Source organism: Vombatus ursinus, unplaced genomic scaffold, assembly GCF_900497805.2.
Source record: "Vombatus ursinus unplaced genomic scaffold, bare-nosed wombat genome assembly UNPS02001419.1, whole genome shotgun sequence".
NCBI classification, from domain to species: Eukaryota; Metazoa; Chordata; class Mammalia; order Diprotodontia; family Vombatidae; genus Vombatus; species Vombatus ursinus.
In genome coordinates, this window is record NW_020941197.1 from 23868165 (window position 1) to 23893115 (window position 24951).

The following is a 24951-nucleotide window of genomic DNA, read 5'->3' on the forward strand; positions in this document are numbered from 1 at the left end:
TGAGAAGTCTGAGAAGCAAGCCTGATTACAGCATAAAGTGCATGAAGAGGAATAGTATGAAATAAGGTTTCAAAGGAGGGATGGATGGCACCGGGTTCTAGTGACCCTGAAGTGCCAAGCTGAAGAGTTTGTGTTTTATCCTAGAAGTCATGTAGTAGAGATACTGAAGGCTTCTGAACTGGGAGATTATATGGTCTGATCTGTGCTTTAGGAAGATTATTTTATTTTCCCCCACTAAATAGTATTTTATTTTTTCCAATTACATGTAAAGATAGTTTTCAACATTCACTTTTATAAGATTTTGAGTTCCAATTTTTTTCTTCCTCCCTCCTCAAGATGGCAAGCAATCTGATATAGGCGATACATGTACAATCATGTCAAACGCATTTCCACGTTAGTCATACTGTGAAAGAATCAGAACAAAAGAAAAGGACCAGAGAGAGAGAGAGAGAGAGAGAGAGAGAGAGACAGAGACAGAGACAGAGAGACAGAGAGAGACAGAGAGAGAGAGAAAATAGTATGCTTACTCCATAGTTCTTTCTCTGAATGTGGATAGCATTTTCCATCATGAGTCTTTTGGAATGATCTTTTAGATCATTGTATTGCCGACAACTAAGTCTAACAAAGTTGTTCATCACACAATGTTGCTGTTACTGTGTACAATGTTCTCCTGCTTCTGCTCAGCATCAGTTCATGTAAGTCTCTCCAGGTTTTTCTGAAATCAGCCTGCTCATCATCTCTTATTGCATATTACATTCATATACCACAACTTGTTTAACTATTTCCCTATTGATGGGCATCCCCTCAAATTCCAATTCTTTGCCACCACAAAAAGAGCTGCTATAAATATTTTTGTACATGTGGGTCCTTTTCCCATTTTTATGATCTCTTTGGGATATATACCTAGTAGTGCTATTGCTGGGTCAAAGGGTAAGCACAGTTTTATAGCCCTCTGGACATAGTTAGGAAGATTATTTTAGCAGCTATGTGAAGGATGGGCTAGAGAGGGGAGGGATCAGTTTAGAGGCTGTCACAATAATCAAGGTAAGGAATGATGAGACTCTGAATTAGAGTAATGGCTATGTGAATGGAGAAGAGGTAGACACGTATATGTGAGAGATGTTGTAAAGATCGAATCCATCAAACTCAGCAACTGATTGGATACAGAGGGTGAGGAGAAGAGTCAAAGATGATTCTGAGATTACAAACCAGGGTGATTGAGATGATGGTGATGCCTTTAAAATAAACAGCTACATTTGGAGACAAGGTAAGTTTAGTGAAGAAGGGGGAGATAAGCAGTTTTGTTTTAGACATGTTGAGTTTGGAATGCCCCTGAGACATCCAGATAATGGTATCTAGCATGTGGATGGCAAAGGTGATGTGGTTCTAGAGTTTAGAAAGGAGATTAGGGCTGGATATATAGATCTGGGGGTCATCAATCCACCCAGCTGGATGACCTCAACAGGGGAGACACTATAGAAAGAGAAGTCCCAGAACAGAGTCTTGTGTTATACTTATGCTTAAGGGGATAGAGATGATGAACCAGCAAAGGAGACTTAACAAGTAGTCAAGCATGGAGAACTGGGAGTGAGCATTATGAGAAAGTGAGGCAAGAAAGTGAGACCAGAGCAGAGGTGACAGACTGGAAGAACAGAGAGGGAGGGAGGGACTAGAGGTCACAGTGAGGAGAAGAAATAAGGCAGAGAGAAAGACAGAAGCACAGGAGAATAGAATAGAGAGGGATATTTTTATAGTTTAAAATCACAGAAACATCAGTTATGGCTAATGGTGAGATCTAAAGTGTGACTGTTCTCATGGGTGGCTGAGGTAGAGTTAAGATGTTTAACAACTGACTCTACCCCCCCCCCCCCAAAAGTGTGCCCAACATAGTTCTAAGTTTAATCTGCAATTTTGTTTTATTTTGTTTTGTTTTGGCTAGGCAATGGGGCTAAGTGACTTGCCCAGGGTCACACAGCTAGTAAGTGTTATGTGTCTGTGGCTGGATTTGAATCCAGGGCTGGTGCTCTATCCACTGTACCACCTAGCTGCCCCTAATCTGCAATTATTAACATAAGTCTAGACAATCAACAAAACATTAAAACAAGCCCTGATCTATGGTTTGCTGATTTCTGAGGGCTCACACTGAGCCCTGGCACATCCCAGATGCAGGTCATAGAAGCTGAAGAAGTATATGAAGGTCAGGATGTTTTAGGTGATGTGTTGATATGGAGAGGAAGACTGTGACCAAAGGTACTGAACTCACTGAAAAAGAAAGGTGACTTGGAGACAGAGGACAGCCACGGGGTAACGATCAGGAAGGACAGAGTGGCCTGTAAAGGAGAAGTTACTGAGGCAACCAGGGAAGCCACCCAGGGAAGATCTGAATGACCAAGTGGAGTAAGGAGTGTGCTGACCCCTCCTTCGGGGGCTACATACGAGAAAGAGTGCCCAGCACTGGAGACAGGGACTAAGAATGATCTTCTGCGGTCCCCAGACAATGGCGTGTGACAGAGGAGTTCTAGAATGAAGATTAACACCAGAGGCTGGCTTTTGTGCAGACACAGCGGCTGCACAGGGCACAGGAGGGTGAAGGGTAGGCTTGAACTGGCTAAGATATAGAGTGGTAGATAAGTGGAAAAAATTATGTACACAATACACAGTAGTAAATGACCATAGTGACCATAGTAATCTACTGTTTGATAAACCCAAATATCCAAGTTTTTGGGAGAGGAACTCACTATTTAACAAAAATTGCTGTGAAAGCTGGAAAGTAATTTGGCAGAAACTAGGTATAGACCAACATCTCACACCATATACCAAGAAAAGGTCAAAATGGATACATGATTTAGACATAAAGGGTGATACCACAAGCAAATTAGGGGAGAATGGAATAGTTTATCTGTCAGATCTATGGATAAGGGAAGAATTTATGACCAAACAAAGAGATAGAAAGCATTGCAAAATGAATAATTTTGATTATATTAAATTTAAAATTTTTGCACAAACAAAACCAATGCAACCAAGATTAGAAGGAAAGCAGGAAACTGGGAAAAAGTTTTTATAGCAAGTTTCTCAGATAAAGGCCTCATTTCTCAAATATATTGAGAATGGAGTCAAATTTATAAGAATATGAGTCATTCCTCAAATGATAAATGGTCAAAGGGTATGAACACGTAGTTTTCAAAAGAATAAATCAAAGCTATCTATTATCATACTTTAAAAAAATGCTCTAAATCACTATAAATTAGAGAAATGCAAATTAAAACAACTCTCAGGTACCACCTTGCACCTATCAGATTGACTAATACGACAGAAGAGGAAAGTGACAAATGTTGGAGGGAATGTGAAAAAATTGGGACGCTAATACACTGTTTGGTGGAGTTGTGAACTGATCCAACCATACTGGGGAGCAATTTGGAACTATGTTCAAAGGGCTTTAAAACTGTTTATACCCTTTGGCCCAGCAATACCACTACTAGATCTGTATCCCCAAAAGATCAAAGAATAGGGAAAAAGACATTTATGTACAAACATTTATGGCAGTCTTTTTGTGGAGGCAAAGAATTAGAAATTGAAGGGATGCCCATTAATTAGGGAATTGCTGCATAAGTTGTGGTATATGAATGTAATGGAATACCATTGTGCCATAAGAAATTATGAACAGGATGCTTTCAGAAAAATCTGGGAAGACTTATATGATACAAAATAAGATAAATAAAACCAGGAGAACATTGTACACAGTAACAGCAATATTGTACAATGATCAACTGTGGATGACTTAGCTGCTCTGAGCAATACAATGATCCAAGACAATTCTGAAGAACTTAGAATGAAAAATGCTATTCTCCTCCAGAGAAAAAACTGATGGAGTCTGAATGCAGATTGAAGCATACTTTTCACTTTATTTTTCTTGGGTGTTTTTTTTTTTTTTTGGTCTGTTTTTCTTTTACAACATGGCTAATATGGAAATATGTTTTTCAGGACTTCATATATATAATCTATATCAAATTGCCTGTCTCCTCAAGGAGAGGGAGAGGAGGAAGGGAGACAGAGAATTTGGAATTCAAAAATTTTAAAAACAAATGTTAAAATTTTATTTTATATGTAATTAAAAAAGAAGAAAAGAGAGGAAAAAAGTTAAAGTTGGGTTGGTTTTATTTAAAGTGATATCTGTACTACTAAAAAGTGCTAGACAAAAGGCTAAATTTAAAAGAAAAAAAGCCTAGGTTTTGAAAAAAAGATTTGCAGGAAATATATCAGCTACAACAAGTCTGATTAAAAAAAAATCTCTACAGAACTGATCTGTCTCTATAAGAATAACAGTATGAACTCCCCAATCCAACTTAATTCGGCAATTTATTAAGTGGCTACTGTGTTTCAGGGCATTGTGGCTAGGCACTACAAATGCAAAGACAAAAATGAAAAGTCTCTGTTCTCAAGCAGCTTATACTATACTGGGGATTTTACAACATGTATATAAGTGAGAAATGTATTTTTCAACTCTCATGGGCTGGCCACGTTGTTCGAATGCCAAATGTACACTTGCCTAAAAGACTATTTTATGGAGAACTCACACAAGGCAACCCCTTACATGGTGATCAGAAGAAGTGATACAAGGATACTCTCAAGGTCTCTCTGAAGAACTTTGGAATTGATTGCATGACATGGGAGATACTGGCTCAGTACTGCCCAGCATGGCCCTGATCAAAAATAGCGCTGTGTTGTATGAGCAAAGTAGAATTGAAGTAACTCAAAAGAAATGCAAGATGTGCAAATTTAGAGAATCCACCCCAAATCTTCACATGGACTACTTGTGCCCGAACTGTGGTGGAGCATTCTGAGCTCGCATTATCAGTCTGATTAGCTGCAGTTGGAACGCTGTAACTTGACTCTAACATAGAGATATCATTTTGGTCCTCTTTGAGAAAGAAGGACAACAATCAATCAACCAACCACAAGTGAGCAAATACTGCAATGGCTTGGTGATTTCATTGATGCTGTAGTCACTCTATTGATTCAAATGGTAATCTATCTATGCCTGCCCATGCTGTCCTCCCATAACTCTGCCACCGGGGCTCCACTCAGGCAGCGTTCCCCTACGTTTCTTGACATTGTGTGGAAACCAAGAGAGCTTGTGAACTCTCTATGGTTTATGCCTTCACTCTTACTACCTGCCTAGTTTTCTTTCTTTCTTTCTTTCTTTGCTTTCTGGTCACATATTCTTTAAGCCCATTTCCTGAATAATTCCTTAGTTGAGGCCTTCCACAATTCTCCCTGACATTATGAGAATAGCAGTGGAGCACTCTGGCTGTCCATCGGTTACTCTTCACTTTTGCCACAGAACCAGCCCTCTTCTCTACCTATCATACATTCCCTGATGACATCTTTTATTTCTGTTCTTCTCTGAAGTTCCTCATTGCTTATATGTTATATTGGTTACATGAGGACACAGAAGTCCTCAATAAGTACTGATTGATGGCTATGCTCCACTCACCATTTTCTTCAGTCTTTTTTCTTCTCGCCTCTTTTCAAGTTGGATCTCTTTTTCTTCGGCTTCTTTTCTCTGACGTGCCTCTTCTTGAGCCTTCAACTGAGCCTATTTAAGGGGAAAATACATAGAAAGAACCAGATTCCCCAATTTTTTACCTGTGACCTTTGCAAAGAAATTGGATTTATTAGACTGGAAAAATCATTTCCCTGCTTCTTCCCCACCAAGATATCCACTGTCTCTGAGAGAAACCTATATTTACAGAATTATAAGATTTAGAACTAAAAGAGATCTGAGAAACCTACTTAATACAAAGGGAGCAACAAAGTGATGTTTAATGTCATCATGGGGGTGAAAGTGGATTTCTTTCTGAAAGGATCAATTTATGCTCTTGGATAGACAATTAATTTTTGGTCATAAACTATCCACTTTCACAGCTTTTACCTATGACTTTCAGAATCTGACTTATATACTGTATAAAAAATGTCTTCTTTTATTGAAGGAGATTTATTGTGTCATCCATATGGCAATTCCTCCATCACAAATCTAGTGTGCCAGGGGCCATAGGGGCCAACATCGCATGGTGGCAAACCATACATGTAGGATTTCCCTCTGTTCTTCCTGTGGCTCTCAGTAAATGATCTTTTTTGGTTACTTATTACTCTGAAGACATCCTTTACAATTCTTCAGTCCCACAATTCTTCACGATGTGCTATAACCTATTCATGCCCACCATACCCCTGTCCATTGCCCTTTTGGTGACTGACAATTTTAATTTTTTGGAGACTGTGGTTTTCAATGATGTGTAGTTATTACTTATTCTAAATTTGTCAGCCTATCATCATCATTTCATTTTACCAAGAAACTTGTCTATAATAGTGGTTCTTTTTCTCTTGGCACGTACATAGGCCTTCTTGTTATAGGCCTCCCTTGGCTCACAGCACCAAGATATGTGTAGTAATCACCCTTCAGCTAGGATTGTGGTAGAGGAAATCCGTTATATCAGGAGTTCTTAACCTGGGTATGTTTAGCTATAAGATGTGAACTAATGCAATCCTATAAATTACATTCCTCAAATTTCCTAACATTCATTTAGTAGTTTCCTCCTACTTAAAGTACATTTTATTATTAACAGAATTAATGGAATTAGCAGTCTTTTCTATTTGGCCAATATGTTGTTACCTTGTTTCTAAGCAAGATTTTATTTCCAAAGCCAGCCTAAATATCATTGCCTCTAAAAGCTTGATAAGCAAACAAAGCTGTTTTTCATTTAAAAAAACAAAACCCTACACACTCCTTTCCTTGTCTCAAGTAACCTTCCATTTCATTACCAATTTCTCTTCTTCTTGTTTTTTCTTCATCTCTGCTAAGGCTTTCTTACGTTCACTCCTCTGAGCAGCTCTCTCCTCCATAGCTGAAAAACAGTAACATGGAATTTCAATATTTCATACAAAATAAAGGCCTCCACTTTATGTTATAAGATATTTCTTTCTTCAGATTTCTTATATATATATATGTATGTTATACACATGTATATATACATACATGTATGTTCTATATATGTATATATACATATATGTGCGTACACATGTAATACATATATGTGTATTACAAACACACATTTGTACATGTTTCTATATACATCTGTGCTAGGGAAGAACAATTAGAAAAATGTATTATTTTTCTGTTTAAATTTCTGAATGGCTAAAGTAAGAGTCTGCAACTTGATTACAGGTCCTGCATAAATAAAACCTATTTGTGTTTTCACAAGTACCTTTGATTTTTACTGGCCTTTTTCTCATACTAGGCCTGACATTTTCACGCGGTAATACCTCTGATCAAAAGAGAGAGATTCAATTAAACAAAATGACTACAGCACACAGAAACAACTAGAAGCCTACCTCCTACCTCTAGTGAGCTTGCTAATTGTTCTTCTCAATATGCACATAATTATAGCGACTAGGTCCATGTGCATATAGCAAAAATTTATCAGTGATTTCTGGAGGGATGAAGGGTTTCCAGAACTTGACTGATGAGATCCTAAAACATGTATGTGTATCTGTGTGTGTATGACAGAGAAAGAACTCTAGGGTCATGACGACTATATTTTAATCCAACTTTGTATTTCAGATTACCCAGATGGGTGCAGGGAATGGAATTGTACCAGACATTTAGAAAACTGGCATCTGAAAGATGTTGACTGTTGGTCTCATCTTCTTGCCAGTCTACTAAATATCTAGCCAAAAAAGTAAAATGTGTAAGAAGCTCTGTTAACAGAAATCTGTCATCAATTAGGCTTTCATGGTGCGAGGGGGGAGTTCCAGATACTCTTCACCTCTGCCAGCTGAGAGAAGATTTCAGTTTCTTTGGCCATGCCACCAACAAAAGAGTATTAGAAACGAGGTTCTGCCATAAGTTTGGTCGAATAAATCCCAGTACAAGTTAAAAATAAGCAAAAAATGAAACAAACAAACAAACAAAAAACTCCTCACCTGGTACACAGAGCATTTCTGGTTCTGCCTTTGAGAGTGATCAAAAATTTAAATCTTTACTACATGGTGGGAAATTTACAGGTCAATACCACACTGGTGTAAACACACGGAAATAAATGCAGAGTGAGTACCTATCTTTCTAAAGGAGGTATAGGAACGCTGCTGCAGATTGAAGGAAAGAACTTTTTTGAGTAAGCAAATATATGACATGACAAAAGTGAACCATTAAAAAGCATTAAGTCTCTAATAATGTGCTCTCTCTTCCTTTCTATCTTGAGCTAAAAATAGAGGGCTACTCTTAAAAAGCTGCTCTGGTCCCAAAATATTAAAAAGATGCTAACTCTTAAAACAATACTTAAAAAAAAATCCATATCAAGAGTTTCTGTATTCCCAAAGTGCTCAACCAGATTCTTCCTAATTACTCAGACTAAAATGGGCAGAGCATGGCAGGGAGTCAAGGAATCACACTGAAAAGACTGCCCACAACTCCTGTCATGGCTTTAACTCCGTAACAATGTTTAAAAATCAGTAACCTAATAACTACATAATCATAGAATGCCCATCTGAAGCCTCAGAATTTTGCAGAATATAAAATCCTGTAAGGCCCTTCTTGTTCAGCCGTTTCAGTCGTGTCCAACTCTTCATGATCCCATCTGAGGTTTTCTTGATAAAGATACTAGAGTGGTTTGCCATTTCCTCCTCTAGCTCCTTTTACAGATAAGAAACTGAGGCAAACAGGGTTAAGTGTTTTGCTCAGGGTCACAAAGCTAGTAAGTCTCTGAAGCCAGATTTGAATTCAGGTCTTCCTCACTCCAGGCCTGGCATTCTATCCACTGAGCCACCTAGTTGCCCCAGTCAACACGTGGCTAGCCCAATCACAATATAATCACAGAATGCCCATGTGAAGCCCCAGAATTTTGCAGAATATAAAATTCTGTGAGGCTCTAATTTTGATAATCATCATAATCTGACTGATATTTTGATTCTGGTGTGATGCCAATCTTGACCAGTTTTTATCTGTGTAGGTACTGAGGTTATTCTCATTTGTATAAATGTACCATTTTGCAGTCATAAACTTATTACAAAAGTGTGGTTTTTGGCCACAAAATGATGAATCAAATTTACCAGTGGTTTCTGAGGGGATCAAGGGTTACCAGAACTGTTCTGATGAGATCCTACAAACTCCTGAACTTTGGGGGGATGTTAAGTGGCCTGTGGAAAATCACAAGGCTAATAAGTGAAGGAGGTGAGACTTGTCAAATCCAGGCGTTTTAATTACAGGTAGAGTCGTTCTTCTATCATAAGATTTTCAGCCTTGTGTCATCCTACAAAGCTGTCCCTTTCCATCTTAAGTATTCTGACTTCTGTCCCTTTCCCACGGAGAACAGGGTTCAAGATCTTCAGGGCCTTTGGCGTGGTGGAAGGGAACAAGAGAGCTAGATAAATTAAAATTGAATTCTCAAAGATCTAGAGCTGGAAGGTACCTTAGGGGCCATCTATAGTCCAATCCTATCATTTTACAGATGAGGAAACTGAGGCAAGACAGGTTAAGATACTTGCTCAAGGTCATACAGGGAGTAAAGGAGCAGAGCTGGGATGCACACTCAGGAACTCTGACTCCAAATGCAGTGAGTGCTTTTCCCAATCTACCATAATGCCTCTTGAAATCTTAGACTTTGGCCTGAAGGCTCTTCTAAGGTAGTAGTTAGGGAGCAGTGAGGAGAAAGAACAGCTAATGTGAAACATGGGAAGATTTGTGTGAAGTGATATGGAGTGAAGAAAGCAGAGTCAAGAGAGCAATATATCACAATAATTACAACAATGTAAATAAAGTCAACTTGGAAAAACCAAAAAAAAAAAGGTCCTAAAAGTTAACAGACTCTGAGTCACATTCTATGAGAGGAAAAAAAAAAAGAGTCCTGCCTTTCAGAATGGGGTGAGGTGTTAGCAACTGCTTTGACTTCTTTCTGGATGCATAAGGCAAACTCTGAGAATCAGTCTTAGGGCTGTCAATCCCAGAGGATGGACCAGGTGAACTGCAAAGAAAAACACACACATTCAGATTTAATAATTAGCTCTCCTAAAACCTTTTGGCTGATGATTTCAAAGCATTCGGTAAACTTTAGCTAATCTCTACCCTAAATAATAACGAGACTGTTATGGGGCCCATCCTATAAACTATTGATGCTGAGGTTATACAGTGTTCTCATTTCCCAGTCCAAGCAGAAGGGAAGGACAGAGAGAGGGAAGAAGGAAAAAAATAAGCAGGGAAGGGAGCATGAATTCTGAGGTTCTGGGAAAAGACAAGGGCATTTGCTTCTTCCGAAAGTTCCGAAGAAAGAGGAGATTTTGCAGATAGAAATATCACAAACTGAAACCAGCCTCTAGTCAAAACAGCCTAGTTAGGCTGTGGCCTAGTCATCTGACATACTTTGATATGATGTAGCACCCCTTCTTCATCTTCTCCTCTCTCGGGTTTGACATCAGCCGGTTGAGGGCTGCAGTCACGGCTGTGGCCCTCTCTGCCTCTTCTCTTGCCTCCCTTAGCCTCTGGTTTTCCTGTAGCTCAAGGATCATTTTCTTTTGTTCCTGGAGTTTCTTCTTTTGCTCTTCAATAACTTGTTGCTGGAAAATGTGGCGGTGGTGGAAATGGCCCATGTAAGGGGACACAGATTTCTGGCTGGGAGTTCTGGATTGCTGACTGCTGCAAATCTGATGCAAGGACTCACAACTTGGGGTCTTGGAACGAGGAAGCTCTGGGGAGTTTGGGGGGACTTGCTGCATGGGCACTTGGAAGACAGATTTGGGTTTTTTGAGTAAAGGAGGACTGCTCATGCAACCGTCACTCCCAGAAGGCTTCTCGCGGGAAAAGGTCACAGGCACCTGAAAGGGAAGATCACATTGCAGGTCATTTGACATTAATGAGATAATACATTTAAGCCAGTAGGCATTGCTGTGTTCAGGAGCCACAGAGCATGTGCCTTTAGCTCCATCCCACTGTCTCCCATGTTGTACCATTGACCCCAGTCAGCTTTCTCTGGCTATCTCCCTAATCCTGGGCAGGCCATTATCAAAATAACAGTTACAAAAGGGATACAGGAGAATAGAGAGAGATCACTGCAGATCCATTACCAGGTCAGTTGTGGTGTCACCTTCACATATGAAAAAGGACACATTCAATCAAAACTAATATTTGCACTTATTTGTTTTGGCATGGACACAAGAGAACGAGATGGGTTAACTCCACATACAAAGTTTGCAGGAGTTTTATTATGTACATTGTCCCACTGTCATCATAGTGCCATGTCTGAATGTGTCATATGGTTACTGATATTTGGCAGTAAATTGGTAATTTAATGATTTTTTTCCTCTAAAATATTTTAAAGCTAAAAAATATCTTAGCAAATCAAATATCACTTTGCTTTTTGGTTCTAACGTTCATTTATTCAACACACATTTGCTAAATACCTCTTGTATATGCTGTGGAATTAAAAAGCTTAGCTAAAACACTGTCCCTACCCTTAAGAACCCTGCAGTCTAGGAGGGGAAATAAGAGAAAAATATAGATAACTATTATTACATAATACCTGTATAATGTAAGAACCTTGGGGAATTACAAAACAAAGAGTTATGTTGGGCTAGAGGGGAAGGCTATTGTTGACCCAGCAGAAGAAGGGAAGCCTTCACAGAAGTGATAGCATTTGAGTTATGCTTTAAAAGACAGATAATAATTCATCTGTTGAATTATTGCAGGCATTAGGAGCAATGTGATAGAAAGCACAGAGCCAAGAGAGTGAATGTTATCCTTGGTGGCTGAGAGTACCCTAGTTTGGTTGGGGAACAGAGAAGGTGGAGGAGAGCAAAAGAGTCAAGCTGGGGGCAATCGGGTGGTGCCAGGATGTTAAATGTCAGACAAAGGATTGCAAGCTTTACCCAGGGGTTCTGGATAGGGAGGCACTGAAGATTTTTGAGTTGAAAAGTGACAAGACCAGAGCTACATTTAATAAAGCTTATCCTGGCAGCAGTATGAAAGACAGATTAGAGGGGAAGGAGAGAAAATGAAGGCAGAAGATGTGTTAGGAGGCAGATGCAGTATCCTCAGTGGTTGGTAATGAGGACCTGTATCAGGGGAGTGGCAGTAGAAATGCAAGAGGGGAACAACTGATGAAAGGGACATGTCAGAGATGGAACTTACAGGATCCAGTAACTGACTAGAGATAAGACGTTGAGGGAGAGGGGAAGATCAAATGTTACAAGCAGGAGAGACAGGATAGAATGGTGGTCCAACAGAGCAATAGTGAAATTGGAAGCCATGATAGGTTTGGGTGAGGTCAGTTAGTAGATAAGCATTTATTAAGCACCTCCTGTGTGACACTGTGCTATGTGATGGGGATACATAGAAAGGCAAAACACGGTCCCTGTCCTTGAAGAGTTCACAACCTAATGGGGGAGAAAGCACCTAAAAAACTATGTGCAAACATGATCTAGACAAGATAAACAGGAAATAATCAACAGAGGTGAGGCATGAGAAATAAGAGGTATTATAAAGGTTTCCTATAGAAGGCAGGATTTTAGCTGGGACTCGAAGGAAGCCAGGGAAGCCAGGAGGTGGAGATGAGGAGGGAGAACATTCCAGGCATCGGGGACAGCCATAAAAATGCCTGGAGTCAGGAGATGGAGTGCCTTGTTTGAGAAACAGGAAGGAGGCCAGTGTCACTGAATCAAAGAGTATGTGGTGGGATATAAGGTATAAAATGAGTAGAGAGGTAGAAGGGGACAGTTATGAAGGGCTTTGAATACCACAAGATTTTATACTTAATTGTGGAGGTGATAGAGAGCCACTGGAGATTATTGAGTGAGGTGGGAGGGGCAGGGTAACAAGGTCAGATCTGTATAGGAAAATCATTTTGGTGGCTGAACGGACAATAGACTGATGTAGGGAAAGATCTGTGGCAGGTAGAATAGTCATCAGGCTATTGCGACGGGCTAGGCTTGAGGAGATGTGGCTCTGCACCATAGCAGTGGCAATATCAGAGGATCAGATAAATCAGTCTATTTAAAAGACATTGCAAAAATAAAATCGATGGACCTTGGCAACAGATTGGCTATGAGGGTTAAGAGAGAGTCAGGAGCTGAAGATGACACCAACGTTGCAAATCTGAGGTACTGGATAATGGGGCCTTTGATAGTAACAGGGAAGTTTGAAAGTGGGGAGGGTTTTTGGGGAAAGATAACGAATTCTGTTCTGGACATGCTGTTTGTCTACAGAACGGTTAAAATTGGATAGTTTGAAATGTCTGCAAAGTAGTCAAACATTGAGATTGGAGATCAGGGCAGAATTTAGGGATGGATAAGCAGATTTGAGAATCATCAGCACAGAGATGATCATTCCATGACAGTTGATGAGATCATTAAGTGAAGTAGTTTAAAAGGAGAAGAGGGTCTAGGATAGAGCCCTGTGGGACACCCAGATTAACAGGCATGACTTGGACGAACATCTAGCAAAGGAGACCAGAGAGTGGTCACATAGGTAGGGGGAAAACCTAAAAAGAGAGTGGTGTCACAAAACATAGAGAAAGTATCAAGGAGAAGAGAGTGACAGTGTCAAATGTTTCAGAAAATTCAAGAAGGACGAGGCTGGAGAAAAGGTCAATGGATCGGACAATTAAGAGACCACTGGTAACTTTGGAAGGAGGAGTTTCAGTTGAATAATGAAATCAGAAGCCAGATTGGAGAGGGTTAAGAAGAGAGTGAGAGGAGAAGAAATGAAGGCACCTATTCTAGACAGCCTTCTCAGTTTTAGCCACAAAAGTCAAGAGAGATATAGAATAATAATGGAAATGGATCAATTGAGGGTTTTTTAAGGATTGGGGAGACATGGCTATGTTTATAGGCAGTAAGGAAGCAGCCACTAGACAGGGAGAGACTGAAGATAAGAGAATGGGGATGACAGAGAGGGGTATCTGCTGGACAAGATGGTATGGAATGAGATTGCTTGTGCAGGTTAGAAAGGTTAACTTCAGCAAAGAGAAGGACCATTCATTTTGTGAGACAAGAGTGAAGGAGGCGATAGTGGCAAGAAGACATCTGAGTGATGACATGAGATGAAGAGGAGGAGAGAAAAGGGAGCTTTTGGCGATTGGCCTCAATTTTTTCACTAAAATATGGGGCAAGAACATTGTGAGATGATCAACTATGATTGACTTAGCTCTTCACAGCAATACAATGATCCAAGACAAGTCCATAAGACTCAGGATGGAAAATGCTATCTACATCCAAAGAAAGAACTGATGGAATCTGGATAAAGATCGAAGCATATTATTTTCACTTTATTTTTTGGTGGTTTTTTCCTTTTGTTCTGTTTCTTCTTTCACAATATGACTAATATGGATATATGTTTTACATGGTTGCACATATATAACCTATATCAAATTTCTTACCATCTTAGAGAGAAGGAAGGAGAGGGAGACAGAAAATTTGGAACTCAAAATTTTATATAAAAAAGAATGTTAAAATTGTCTTTATATGTAATTGAAAAAAATACTATTTAAAATAAGGGGCAAGGTTCTCAGCTGAGTGTGGGGAAGAGTAGTTGTGGGATGTTTTGGGAAGGAAAGAAATGTTTGGAAGAGCCACTGTGGTCAGTGGAATAATGAGTTAATTACTGAAATGTAGAAAGATTTCCTAGCAGCAGTATGGGCCTAGCTGATGTCATGTAATATAAATTTTGTAATGGACTCAGATAGAATGGTTGCATGATTTTCTCCAACTTCATTCAGCAGCACCTGTGTAGGAGTGAAGGCAGTGAACGCTGGGAGTCATCCAAGGCTGAGGCTTGACAGAGCACAATTGGTGATATGATAAAGAGGCAAGGAATTGAAAAGAAATGTTGAACTGGTTCACCAAGGAGTCACAATAGGGAAAGGAGGAGAGTGTGGCTAGTGTAGGGGTGATGGCCTCAGAGCTGATGATTTGAGGGATTAGAGGTTACTGTGTGCCAGACAAGCAGAGTTTGATATGAGAAGGCATAGCCTTGGTGGAAAAGCTAATAGACTGATCAGATAAGGGAATTTCAGAGTCCATAAACATGAAGGAGGTACATTTGTAGGAGAATGAAAGATCAAAAGTATGATCAGCTTTGTGGGTGTTTGAAGTGAGAAATCAGTCAGTTGAGGAACTTGGATACTCAGGTATTTGAGGATGTATCAATATATATGTTGAAATCCCCTAGTATGAGGAAGTTGGGGAGGAGAGAAAGATTGTGTCTGGTACTGAAGTCATCGAGGAAGGAAGGGGAATGTCTTGGTGGTCTGAAGACAATAGCTTCCAGGATTTCGACTGGGTACTAGGTATGGATTGTATGGATTGTATGGATCTCAAAGGAGGAGAGGTTACTGAGTGATGGTGATAAGGGGAAAAACTGAAAGCGGCAATGGGGAACAAGGAACATTCCAACTCCTCCACCTCAACTAGTGAATTTGAGGGGAATGAATGAAAGTGCAGCCAGTTCTGTAAAGGGTCAGCGAGGCTATGTCATTAGGAGGGAGCCAGGTCTCAGTGAGAGCCAAAAGACGGAAGGAATGGGAAAGGAAAAAAACTTATGAGGAAATCAAGGTTGTTTCTTAGGGAGTACGCATTCAACAAGGCACATTTAAAGGTACATACAGGAAGTACCTGGCTGAGATTTTGGGGAGGAGGTTGAGGCAATTGGGAATAAGGAATTGGATAATGGGGGATGGGGAATGTAGACCTACAGGGGTTCAGAATCACTGGGATATGGAGAGTATGACCATTTGGAAGTTTGTTAATAATTAAGTGAAAAATTTAGAGAGATTTTCAAAGTCAATTGTATGACCTAAGGGTGGAGTCTTTTCAGAGCCTTTGGTAGTTCAGGTGAGGGAGCAAGAACTTGGAACAGAAGCAATGGTGATGATCTCCTTCCTTGAGGCAGGAAACCAGGCTGGAAATCTGATGGAATGGTACCTTTTCCCCATACCTTGACAACAGGTGACTGGTAAGATGGAATGGCACTTTTCCCTTTCCCACAGATGGCTGGGGAGGCCAGGCAGGAAAAACACGGGATATGAGGGTGGCCACCTCTCCGAATCATAATCCCAAGGGAAGTGAGAGATCAGGTAGTATACCCATGTAGAACAGGCAGGAGATGTGTATGTCAAGATGGAAGGCTCCCTCCTCTAAATATATACTGAAACTTGGGTTATGCAGAGTTTTAGGTGCAAGTGGAATATCAATGTGAAAACATCCTGAAGTGGTTGGAGCTATAAGACTGACCTTTCTGTTGCATGTATATATGTATATATGTATGTATATATATATATGTGTGTGTGTGTGTGTATGTGTATATATATGTATGTATATACACACATACATACACATATACATATACACATATGTATGTATGTGTGTATGTATATACACACACATATACAATACATATATACATGTATATATATATATGCAGATACATACATATATGCACATACATATCCTCAGGAACAGAAGACTATCTTTCTAGTCTCTGGTTGCTGAAGTGTGGGGAGAGGGTACCATTCCATAAAATTTCTAGCCTGGTCTCTAGCCTTGGGGAAGGAGTTTATCACCATTTTCTTCAGTTCCAAGTTCTCACCCCTCACCTGATCTGCCCAAGGCTCTGAAAGGACTCCACCCTTCGGTCATAATACTGTTAACTTTGAAAAATCTCTCTCTCTCTGTAGATATCTGTATATACACATAATCATAAATGCAGACACACACACATATATACATATGTTATCTGCTTAGAGGTAGGAATTGAAACTGGAATGAATGGGGTTGTCAAGGGAGAGACTGTAGACACAAAAGAGAAGAGGGCAAAGTACAGACCTTTGGTGAACAGCCACATTAAGGGTTCAGAAACGGGAAGTCAGCAAAGGAGACAGAGGAGTGGTTTGAGAGGTTGGAAAAGAACCAAGAGAGTGGTATCTCTGAAGTCAAGAAAAGAGAGACAGTATCCAATAGGAAGGAATGGTTATTAGTAGCTGATATTTTCATGGCAATTTAAGGTTCACAAAATGTTTTTCATATACGATTGTATTTCAATCTCAACACAAGCTGGAGAGGATACTACAGTAATACTAATGTATATATATTGCTCAAGTTATAGATGAGGAAACTGAGGTTTACAGAGATGAAGTGACGTTCTTGGGGTCACAGCTAGTAAGTGTCAGAGGTGGGATTCAATGCAGGTCTCTCCTGAATCTAAGTTCAGCATTCTTACCACTTCATCAGGGTGCCTTTCAAAATGCATCAGTTTTAAAAGCTGCCAAGAGGTCAAGATATTTGAGAACTGAAGAAAGGTCAATGAATTTGGTGATTAGGATGTCTTCAGTGAAAGCAGCTTCACCAGAGTGAAGGGTGCAAGAAACCAGATTGCAAGAGGCTAAAGAGAAAGGAAGTGATGAAGTTGATGTATTCAGCAGAGACAGTTTTTTTCAAGAAGTTTGGCAGTGAGAAGAAAAATGGGACAGTGGCTGCTTGGGATAAGAAGGGTCAAGAGAAGACTTGAGATATTGACGATCCATGAAAGAGAAGAGAGAGCTTCTGGAAGGAGGAGATGGGAAGGAAAGGGCTTAAAGGGTTAGTAAAAAAACAGAAGTACATTTTCTTCTATGACCAAAGAGAAAGAGGGAGCAGGTGATGATTTTGAGAAATTTTGAGGACAGGAGTAGGTGGGCTGGGGATTGCCTCAGTTTTCTTAGTGAAGTTGTCTGCTCTAAATGTGAGAGAGAGGGAGGGCAGGCTCAGAATGGGAAGGAGAGGAAAGAAGAGTTTTGGAACAGAAAGTGTGGGGAATGAGTCACAGAGAGAGTCCATAAAGGCAGAGTAAGAGGATTGTGGAGCAGGATCAAGGGCCAAGATGAAGTTATATGACATGAGAGTACAGTAGGTGAAGTCATCTTCCTTCTGCAATTATTTCTATTGATGCTCAGCAGCCTTGGAACCAGAGGTAAGAAATCAGACGGTGGTAGGCACACCAAATGAGGATTCACAGGTTGGGAATGACATAAGTTTAATGGGGCAAGGGATTCTAAGGAATTAATGAATCATTAAAGTACAACAGCATGTCAAAATTGGGGGTGGGGCAAGTGAAGCTACTGAAAAATTACAAATTTACCATAAAGTAGACTGACATTCTTGGGGAATGAGAGTCCTCAGGAATAGGATGTGCGTCTAAAGCTTGGGGTCACTGGGGTCTGCAGATTTAAGATTCAAGATTTAGAAATGGAAGGAAGCTTAGAGATTGCTCAGGTGCAATGTCTTTATTCTACAAATGGAGAAAATGAGGCCCAGACAGGTTGAGTGATTTGCTCAAAATCAGGCAGGTAGTCTGTGACAAAGCCAAAATTTCAAGCCAGGTCCCTTAACTCCAAATCTAGAATTCTTTTCATTCTATTGAACTGCCTCCCTATTCTCTTAAATCATCTGTCAGCCAGAGGTGGCTAACTCAGCATGTCTATCATGTAACCATGGTATTTAATAGTATGCTTTCATGGTGCTTTATGTTTGTCAAACACCTTTACATGTATTATCTCATTCAAAAGCTTGGGGCTTTCAGATTTAGTTCCAGGAAGACGGTAGAAGGAAAGGATAGAAAATCTCCCTAGTGAACTTATCTACTGCCAAAATAATCTTGTAATTAAAGTTGTCCTTCAAAAATGCTTTGATTACACAAAGTCCAGGATCTGAGTAGCTTTTGTATCTGCCCTCTGACGTAGTAAGAGAGAGGCAGAAAACAATAAACTGCCTTAGATTACGAGGGAGTTTTTAATCATTCTGCTGCCACTCCCCGTGCTTAAAAATTTTTCTGATAAGGTCTTTTCTAAAGACTCAAATGAGGTAAAAAGATGTGCTGTCTAGAAACTGACCATGTGATTCAGACCTTTGCATGTGACTTTTCATTTCAGAAATGTCAGAGGATAGTTATTCCTAGGAACAGTGACACCTGTTCACATAATTTAGCAACAAGCTGAGTTTGTGTTTTAGGGTTCTTTTAAACTCTGCGGTAATGACATATTATTAACTCAGCAAGACTGAAGAAAAGCTTGAAGTACAGCCACAAGATTTCTCTTGGATTATGGTGACTTTTTTAGTTGTAAAGCTAAGAATTAAAAAAAAAAGAAAGACATAATGGTACAGATTGTTCTTAATAATACAAGGCCAAGCAATCTGGCTTAATTAGGGAAAATCACCCGTCATCCAACTGATAATTCTGAACATTTTCAAGGCACAATATTCTTAGTATACTTAAATATTCTTAGTAAATCAATTCCTATAATTACATAATTAACGAACATCTAAAGATTCCACATTCTCATTGGTGCGTGTTATATTCTTCATCTGGGAGAATATTATGGTTTCTTTGGTTACCTATGTAGAATATTATAACCTTTTATTTTCATTTGCCTTTTTTTTTTTAACAGCATTAGTCTTTGTTGATGAAATTTTCTCTTCTTGGTTTCAGGTTTTTGGAGATGATTAAGTCCAAGAAATTAACAATTTGACAATGTTTTCAGTGAATTAAAATACCTTAAACAATGTTAATATCTTAAACAAGACTGCTTTCATTTTTAAGAGAACTTGGCAAAGCAATCCGGAATCTTTCGTTAAATGTTGAAAGGATTTCCTAAGGTAACTGACCTGGACTTCTAGGTACCATACACACCTGTCATATAAAGGCAGAATTTAAATACAAAAATATAACATAAATGGGTAAAAAAAATACCTCTTCTTTTCTTGTAGATGGATTTTGGGACTTCCTTTTCTCCCCATTTAATATGTCACAAAATCCATTTGAACTAAGCTTCCCCAGGGATGCTGCCTTCAGCAACTCATCCATTTTCTTCCTAGTTTCTTCTTTTTTCAATTCTAGCTGTCTCCTTCCAGTTTCTTTTCTATATAAGTGTTGCCATTGTGTAAAGTAGTGTCTTAGAATTCTCCTCTGGTTGAAATCTGTTGCCAGTTGTTGTTTTCTAGATAATAAGGCATAAAGGGGTTGAAACTCAGTTTTATGTTCATAAAGAAATCACATAAAATACATGTCCACCCCAGTTGCAACCCATTCTTTCATCCTGTGCTATCTTGGATTGTCTTATATATCCCCTCAGATTAATTCTCTTGCTGGAAGTATAGGGCCATTAAGATATTAACTTTGTGAAAAGGGTGATTGTTTTCTTGGAACAAGTTATAAAAACATATTTAAAAGTAGTTTGTGATTACCATGAAATAACCTGTAATAAAAGAAGGGTAAGGCAGCATAGTAAATAGAAATTTTAGTGCCCCCTGAAACATGCCCTGAGGCAAACAGGATAAAAGGCATACTGAAATCAACTTTTGAGTGTAAATTTAAGAGTGAAGGTGGGCGCTGGGTAGACAGCTGCGACTGTATGACAAAGTTGGAGAGAGAGCAAGCCTAGCATAGTGGCCCCTAATGGTGTGTAGGGGAGAGGCAGAGGCAGAAGTCTGGGTCACTAAGAGGCTAATGGGAGTTCAAGGAGGGGGAAGGAATGGAATAAGGCAAGATTAGGTACTTTTGGTGTAGCGGCAGGGGCAGGAAGTACACCATATGCCAATGTCTTAGTTTTACCAATTATTATTGCTTACTAGGTGCTAAACTCAGTTGTTTCTAATACAAATGCTATCAGCACCCTCTACATTTCAAAATCCTTAAGCAAAGCTCCAGTTGCCCCATCTTAGTCATAGCCCTTAGAGAGAGGAATAGGTAAGAGTTTTATAATTAACTGGTCATCTAATATTTTTTAAAAAGTGATATAAGAGGGAAGAGATGTTCAGATATAGTAAAAATGCTTAGAGAAAATGAAAAACAATTACACTGACTACTAATATACTTTTAAAATAAATAATAGAGAACAAGAGTAATTTGACCAAAGCTTCACAAAGAAAATAGATCTCTCTGTCCCGTCAATATGAATAACATTCTTACAGCTTGGCACATTTGCTCAAGTTATTATTTATCCTTGGGAACAGCTTTTCTCTTAGTTGAATTCCTATAAAGTCCAACTCCTTTATGAAACCTGGGTCCATTTCTTACATATATTTTATATACTCCATTTTCTAGGCTAGTGTTATACTCAATAAATATTTGTTACAATACATTATAGTTGCCCTGAGCTTTGCCAGATAAAGAAAATGTCTCTAAAGGTAAGTAGAGTCTATTAGAACTGCCCTGTTCAACACACGAGACCAAGGGATCTCCAAATGTTTTGCTCATGCACCCCATCATTACAGCATTTTAAAGTATGCTACATATTTACATTTATTGTTCAGTCGTTTTTCGGTCATTTCCGACTCTTTGTGACCTCATTTAGGATTTTCTTGGCAAAGGTACTGTAGTAGTTTGCCATTTCTTTCTCCATCTCATTTTATAGATGAAGAAACTGAGGCAAACAGGGTTAAATGACTTGGTCAGGATCACATAGCTAATAAGTGTCTGAGGCTAGATTTGAAATCAGGAAGATGAGTCTTCCTGACTCCAGGCTCAGTATATTTAAATATTGCATACTTATGCATACACATAAATGAATAAATCTATCATATTTATTATTTATATGTGAGACACATATACTACTGCACCAATAATTATTTTCACCACAAAATTTATAACTAAAAAAAAGTTTAAAGGACAAGATACAGATTAAATAGCATTTGATTCTAGAGTCAATAGGGAGCCACTGAGTTTCTTACATCACTTAACTCAATTCCTATCTACCACTCAATTAAAATCCTGGTAGCTGTTTATCTTCAGACCTCCAGGATACTCCCCTTCTTTCCTCAATGAATTCAAATTCAGCTCCTGGCTCACAGTTTTTCTCTCCTCCTTATAACTTCTGCCTTCAAATGAGAAGACTTCAGTATATTACACACTCCCCCTCAAAAACCCTAGTATCACCTTTCTTCAGCTTACTCACTTCCCATGACCTACTCCTCTACCCACTTCAGACACACGGTTATGCCCTGGATCTTTCAGTCACTCATAAATGTTCTTGAACTTTGAAATTCCCTTATCTGATCACAATCTATTATCATTCCCTCACTCCATCTGTCTGGCAATCCCAAACCCTGTTCTTCATCTACTCATGACCTCCAATCCTTCACCCCTCAGTTCTTTCCCAGGCCATCACCCCTGTAATAACTACACTCTCTCCCTTCTACATCTTGACCGCTTGGGGAATCAGCCCAACTCTACACTTTCCTCTTCTTGGTGGTGATAAGATATTGTATCACCCCTCTTGCCCTAACAAGCCTCAGGCTTGGATGATTCCCACCACTGATGCTACCTGTTTCAATACATGTGCAGTTGAACTAAGCTGAAGAAAATCACAAAACCATGCTGACTGGTCCACTACAAATTTATGTTCTATAACCTCAAATGGGCCCTCATTGCTGGAAGGCAATCCTTCTATACTTCCCTAATTAACCTACTATCCCATTCACCACTGTGGATTCTTCCAAACCTTTTTATCCCTCCTCAAATCTACCCATGGCTCTCCCTCCCTTTGTCCTCTCAGATAACCTTGCCTCATATTTTGCTGAAAAAATTTAGGCCATTCTCTAAGAGCTCTCTCTTTCCCTATCTCCTGGTCTCACATCACCCAGATACCTTCTGCCACTATCTCTTTCTTTCCTCCTGTCTCACATGAAGAGGTAGTCCTTATTTTTGCCAAGGCAAATGCCTCTACCTGCACAGGTGATCCTCTTCCATCCCATCTTCTTCTGCAAATCACCCCCACTCTCTCACTGATCTTCAGTCTCTTCTTGTCTACTGGTTGCTTCCCTACTGCTTACAAACACGTTCTTGTCTCCTCTATCCCTAAAACTCCCTTACTTGATCCATTCTTCCTCACTAGTCATTATCTCATATCTCTCCTCCCTTTTGTGACTAAACTCCTTGAGAAAGCTGTCTATAATAGGGGCCACCATTTTCTTTCCTCTCACTCTCTTCTTGACTCTATACAGTCTGGCTTTTGTCATCATTCAACCATTCTCTCTAAAGATGTTAATGATCTATTAATTGCCAAATCCACTGGTCTTTTCTCAGTTCTCATTCTTTTTTTACAGTTTTTATTAATTTATTTTTATTTTTCAATATTCACTTCCACAAGATTTTGAGTTACAAATTTTCTTCCCTTTTCTCCCCTCCCTCCACTCCAACGGTGTACATTCTGAATACTTCTTCCCCCAATCTGTTCTCCCTTCTATCACAGCATGCCCTTCCCTCCCCCACTTTATTCCCTTCCTCTTCTATTTTCCTGTAGGGCAGGATCGATTTCTATACCCCATCGCCTGTATATCTTATTTCCCAGTTGCATGTAAAAACAATTTTTAACATTTGTTTTTAAAACCTTCAGTTCCAAATTCTCTCCCTCCCTCCCTCCTCACCCACCTTCACTGAGAAGGCAAGCAATTCAATATAGGTTATACATGTGTAGTCATGCAAAAACTTCCATAATAGTCATTTTGTGAAAGACTAACTATATTTCCCTCCATCCTATCCTGCCCCTCCCTTTATTCTATCCTCTCCTTTGACCCTGTCCCTCCTCAAAAGTGTTTGCTTCTCATTACCCCCTCCCTTCTATCATGCCCCCCCTCTTATTCCTTTCCCCTCTATTTTCTTGTAGGTCAGGATATATTTCCATACCCAATTGAGTGTGTATGTTATTCCCTCCTTAAGAGAAATACGCTGAAAGTAAAATTTATTCATTCCCTCTCACCTCCCTCCTTTCCCCCTCCACTGTAAAAGCTTTTTCTTGCCTCTTTTATGTGAGATAATTTACCCCACTCTACCTCTCCTTTTCTCCTTCTCCCAGGACAATCCTCTCTCACCCCTTAATTTTATTTTTTAGATATCACCCCTTCATATTCAACTCACCCTGGGCCCCCTGTCTATATATTCCCTCTAACACCCTAATACTGAGAAAGGTCTCAAGAATTACAAATATCATCTTTCCATATAGGAATGTAAATAGTTCAACTTTAATAAGTCCCTTATGATTTCTCTTTCCTGTTTACCTCTTCATGCTTCTCTTGAGTCTTGTATTTGAAAGTCAAATTTTCTATTCAGCTTTGGTCTTTTCATCAAGAATGCTTGAAAATCCTCTATTTCATTGAATGTCCATTTTCCCCCTGAAGGATTATACTCAGTTTTTCGGGTAGGTGATTCTTGGTTTTAATTCTAGATCCTTTGACTTCTGGAACATCATATGCCAAGCCCTCTAATCTTTTAATATAGAAGCTGCTAAATCTTGTGTTATCCCCTTTGTGTTTCCACAACTCAGTTCTCATTCTTTTACACCTCCCCCAGACTTTGGCACTGTCAATTACTCCCTTCTCCTTGATACTCTGTAAGTTTTTTTTTTTTTTTGTGACAATACTCTCTCTTGGTTCTTCTCCTACCTATCTGACCATTCCTTCTCAGTCTCCTTTGTTTGGTCTTTATCCAGGTCACATCCACCAATGGAGTATTCCACAGGGCTCTGTCCTGGATCCTCTTCTCTTCTCCCTCTTCTCTATACTATTTCACTTGGTGATTTCATCAGCTTCATTGAATTCTATTATCATCTCTATGCTGATGGTTCTCAAATCCACTTATCTACCCCTAACCTCTCTGCCAACCTTCAGACTCCCAACTCCAACTACCTATCAGATAGAAGTCCCATAGTCTTCTTGACCTCCATTTGTCCCAAACTGAACTCATTACTCCTGCCCCCACCAAACTCTCCCCTCTTCCTAAATTCCTTATTATTGTTGAGGGTACACCATCGTCCAAGTCCCCCAAGTTCATAATCTTTGATCTCTCATTCTCTTAACCCCCCATATCCAATCTGCTGCCAAGGCCTGCTGATTTCACCTTCAACATACCTCTTGCATACACTCCTTTTTTCTCTGATACTGTAC

The 24951-nt window shown here is 39.5% G+C and overlaps 1 protein-coding gene across 1 annotated transcript in view; it reads right to left on the minus strand.

The window, feature by feature from the left end:
* The window catches only part of CCDC191 (coiled-coil domain containing 191), a 106450-nt gene that overhangs the window by 19088 nt on the left and 62411 nt on the right, over positions 1-24951 (minus strand). Inside the window, exons 9-13 of the mRNA XM_027868756.1 lie at positions 19763-20009; positions 10412-10863; positions 9904-10016; positions 6820-6902; positions 5495-5596 (exon numbers count right to left, since the gene is read on the minus strand). Of these exons, the coding sequence (XP_027724557.1) occupies positions 5495-5596; positions 6820-6902; positions 9904-10016; positions 10412-10863; positions 19763-20009 (997 nt within the window). The remainder of the gene's footprint in view (positions 1-5494; positions 5597-6819; positions 6903-9903; positions 10017-10411; positions 10864-19762; positions 20010-24951) is intronic.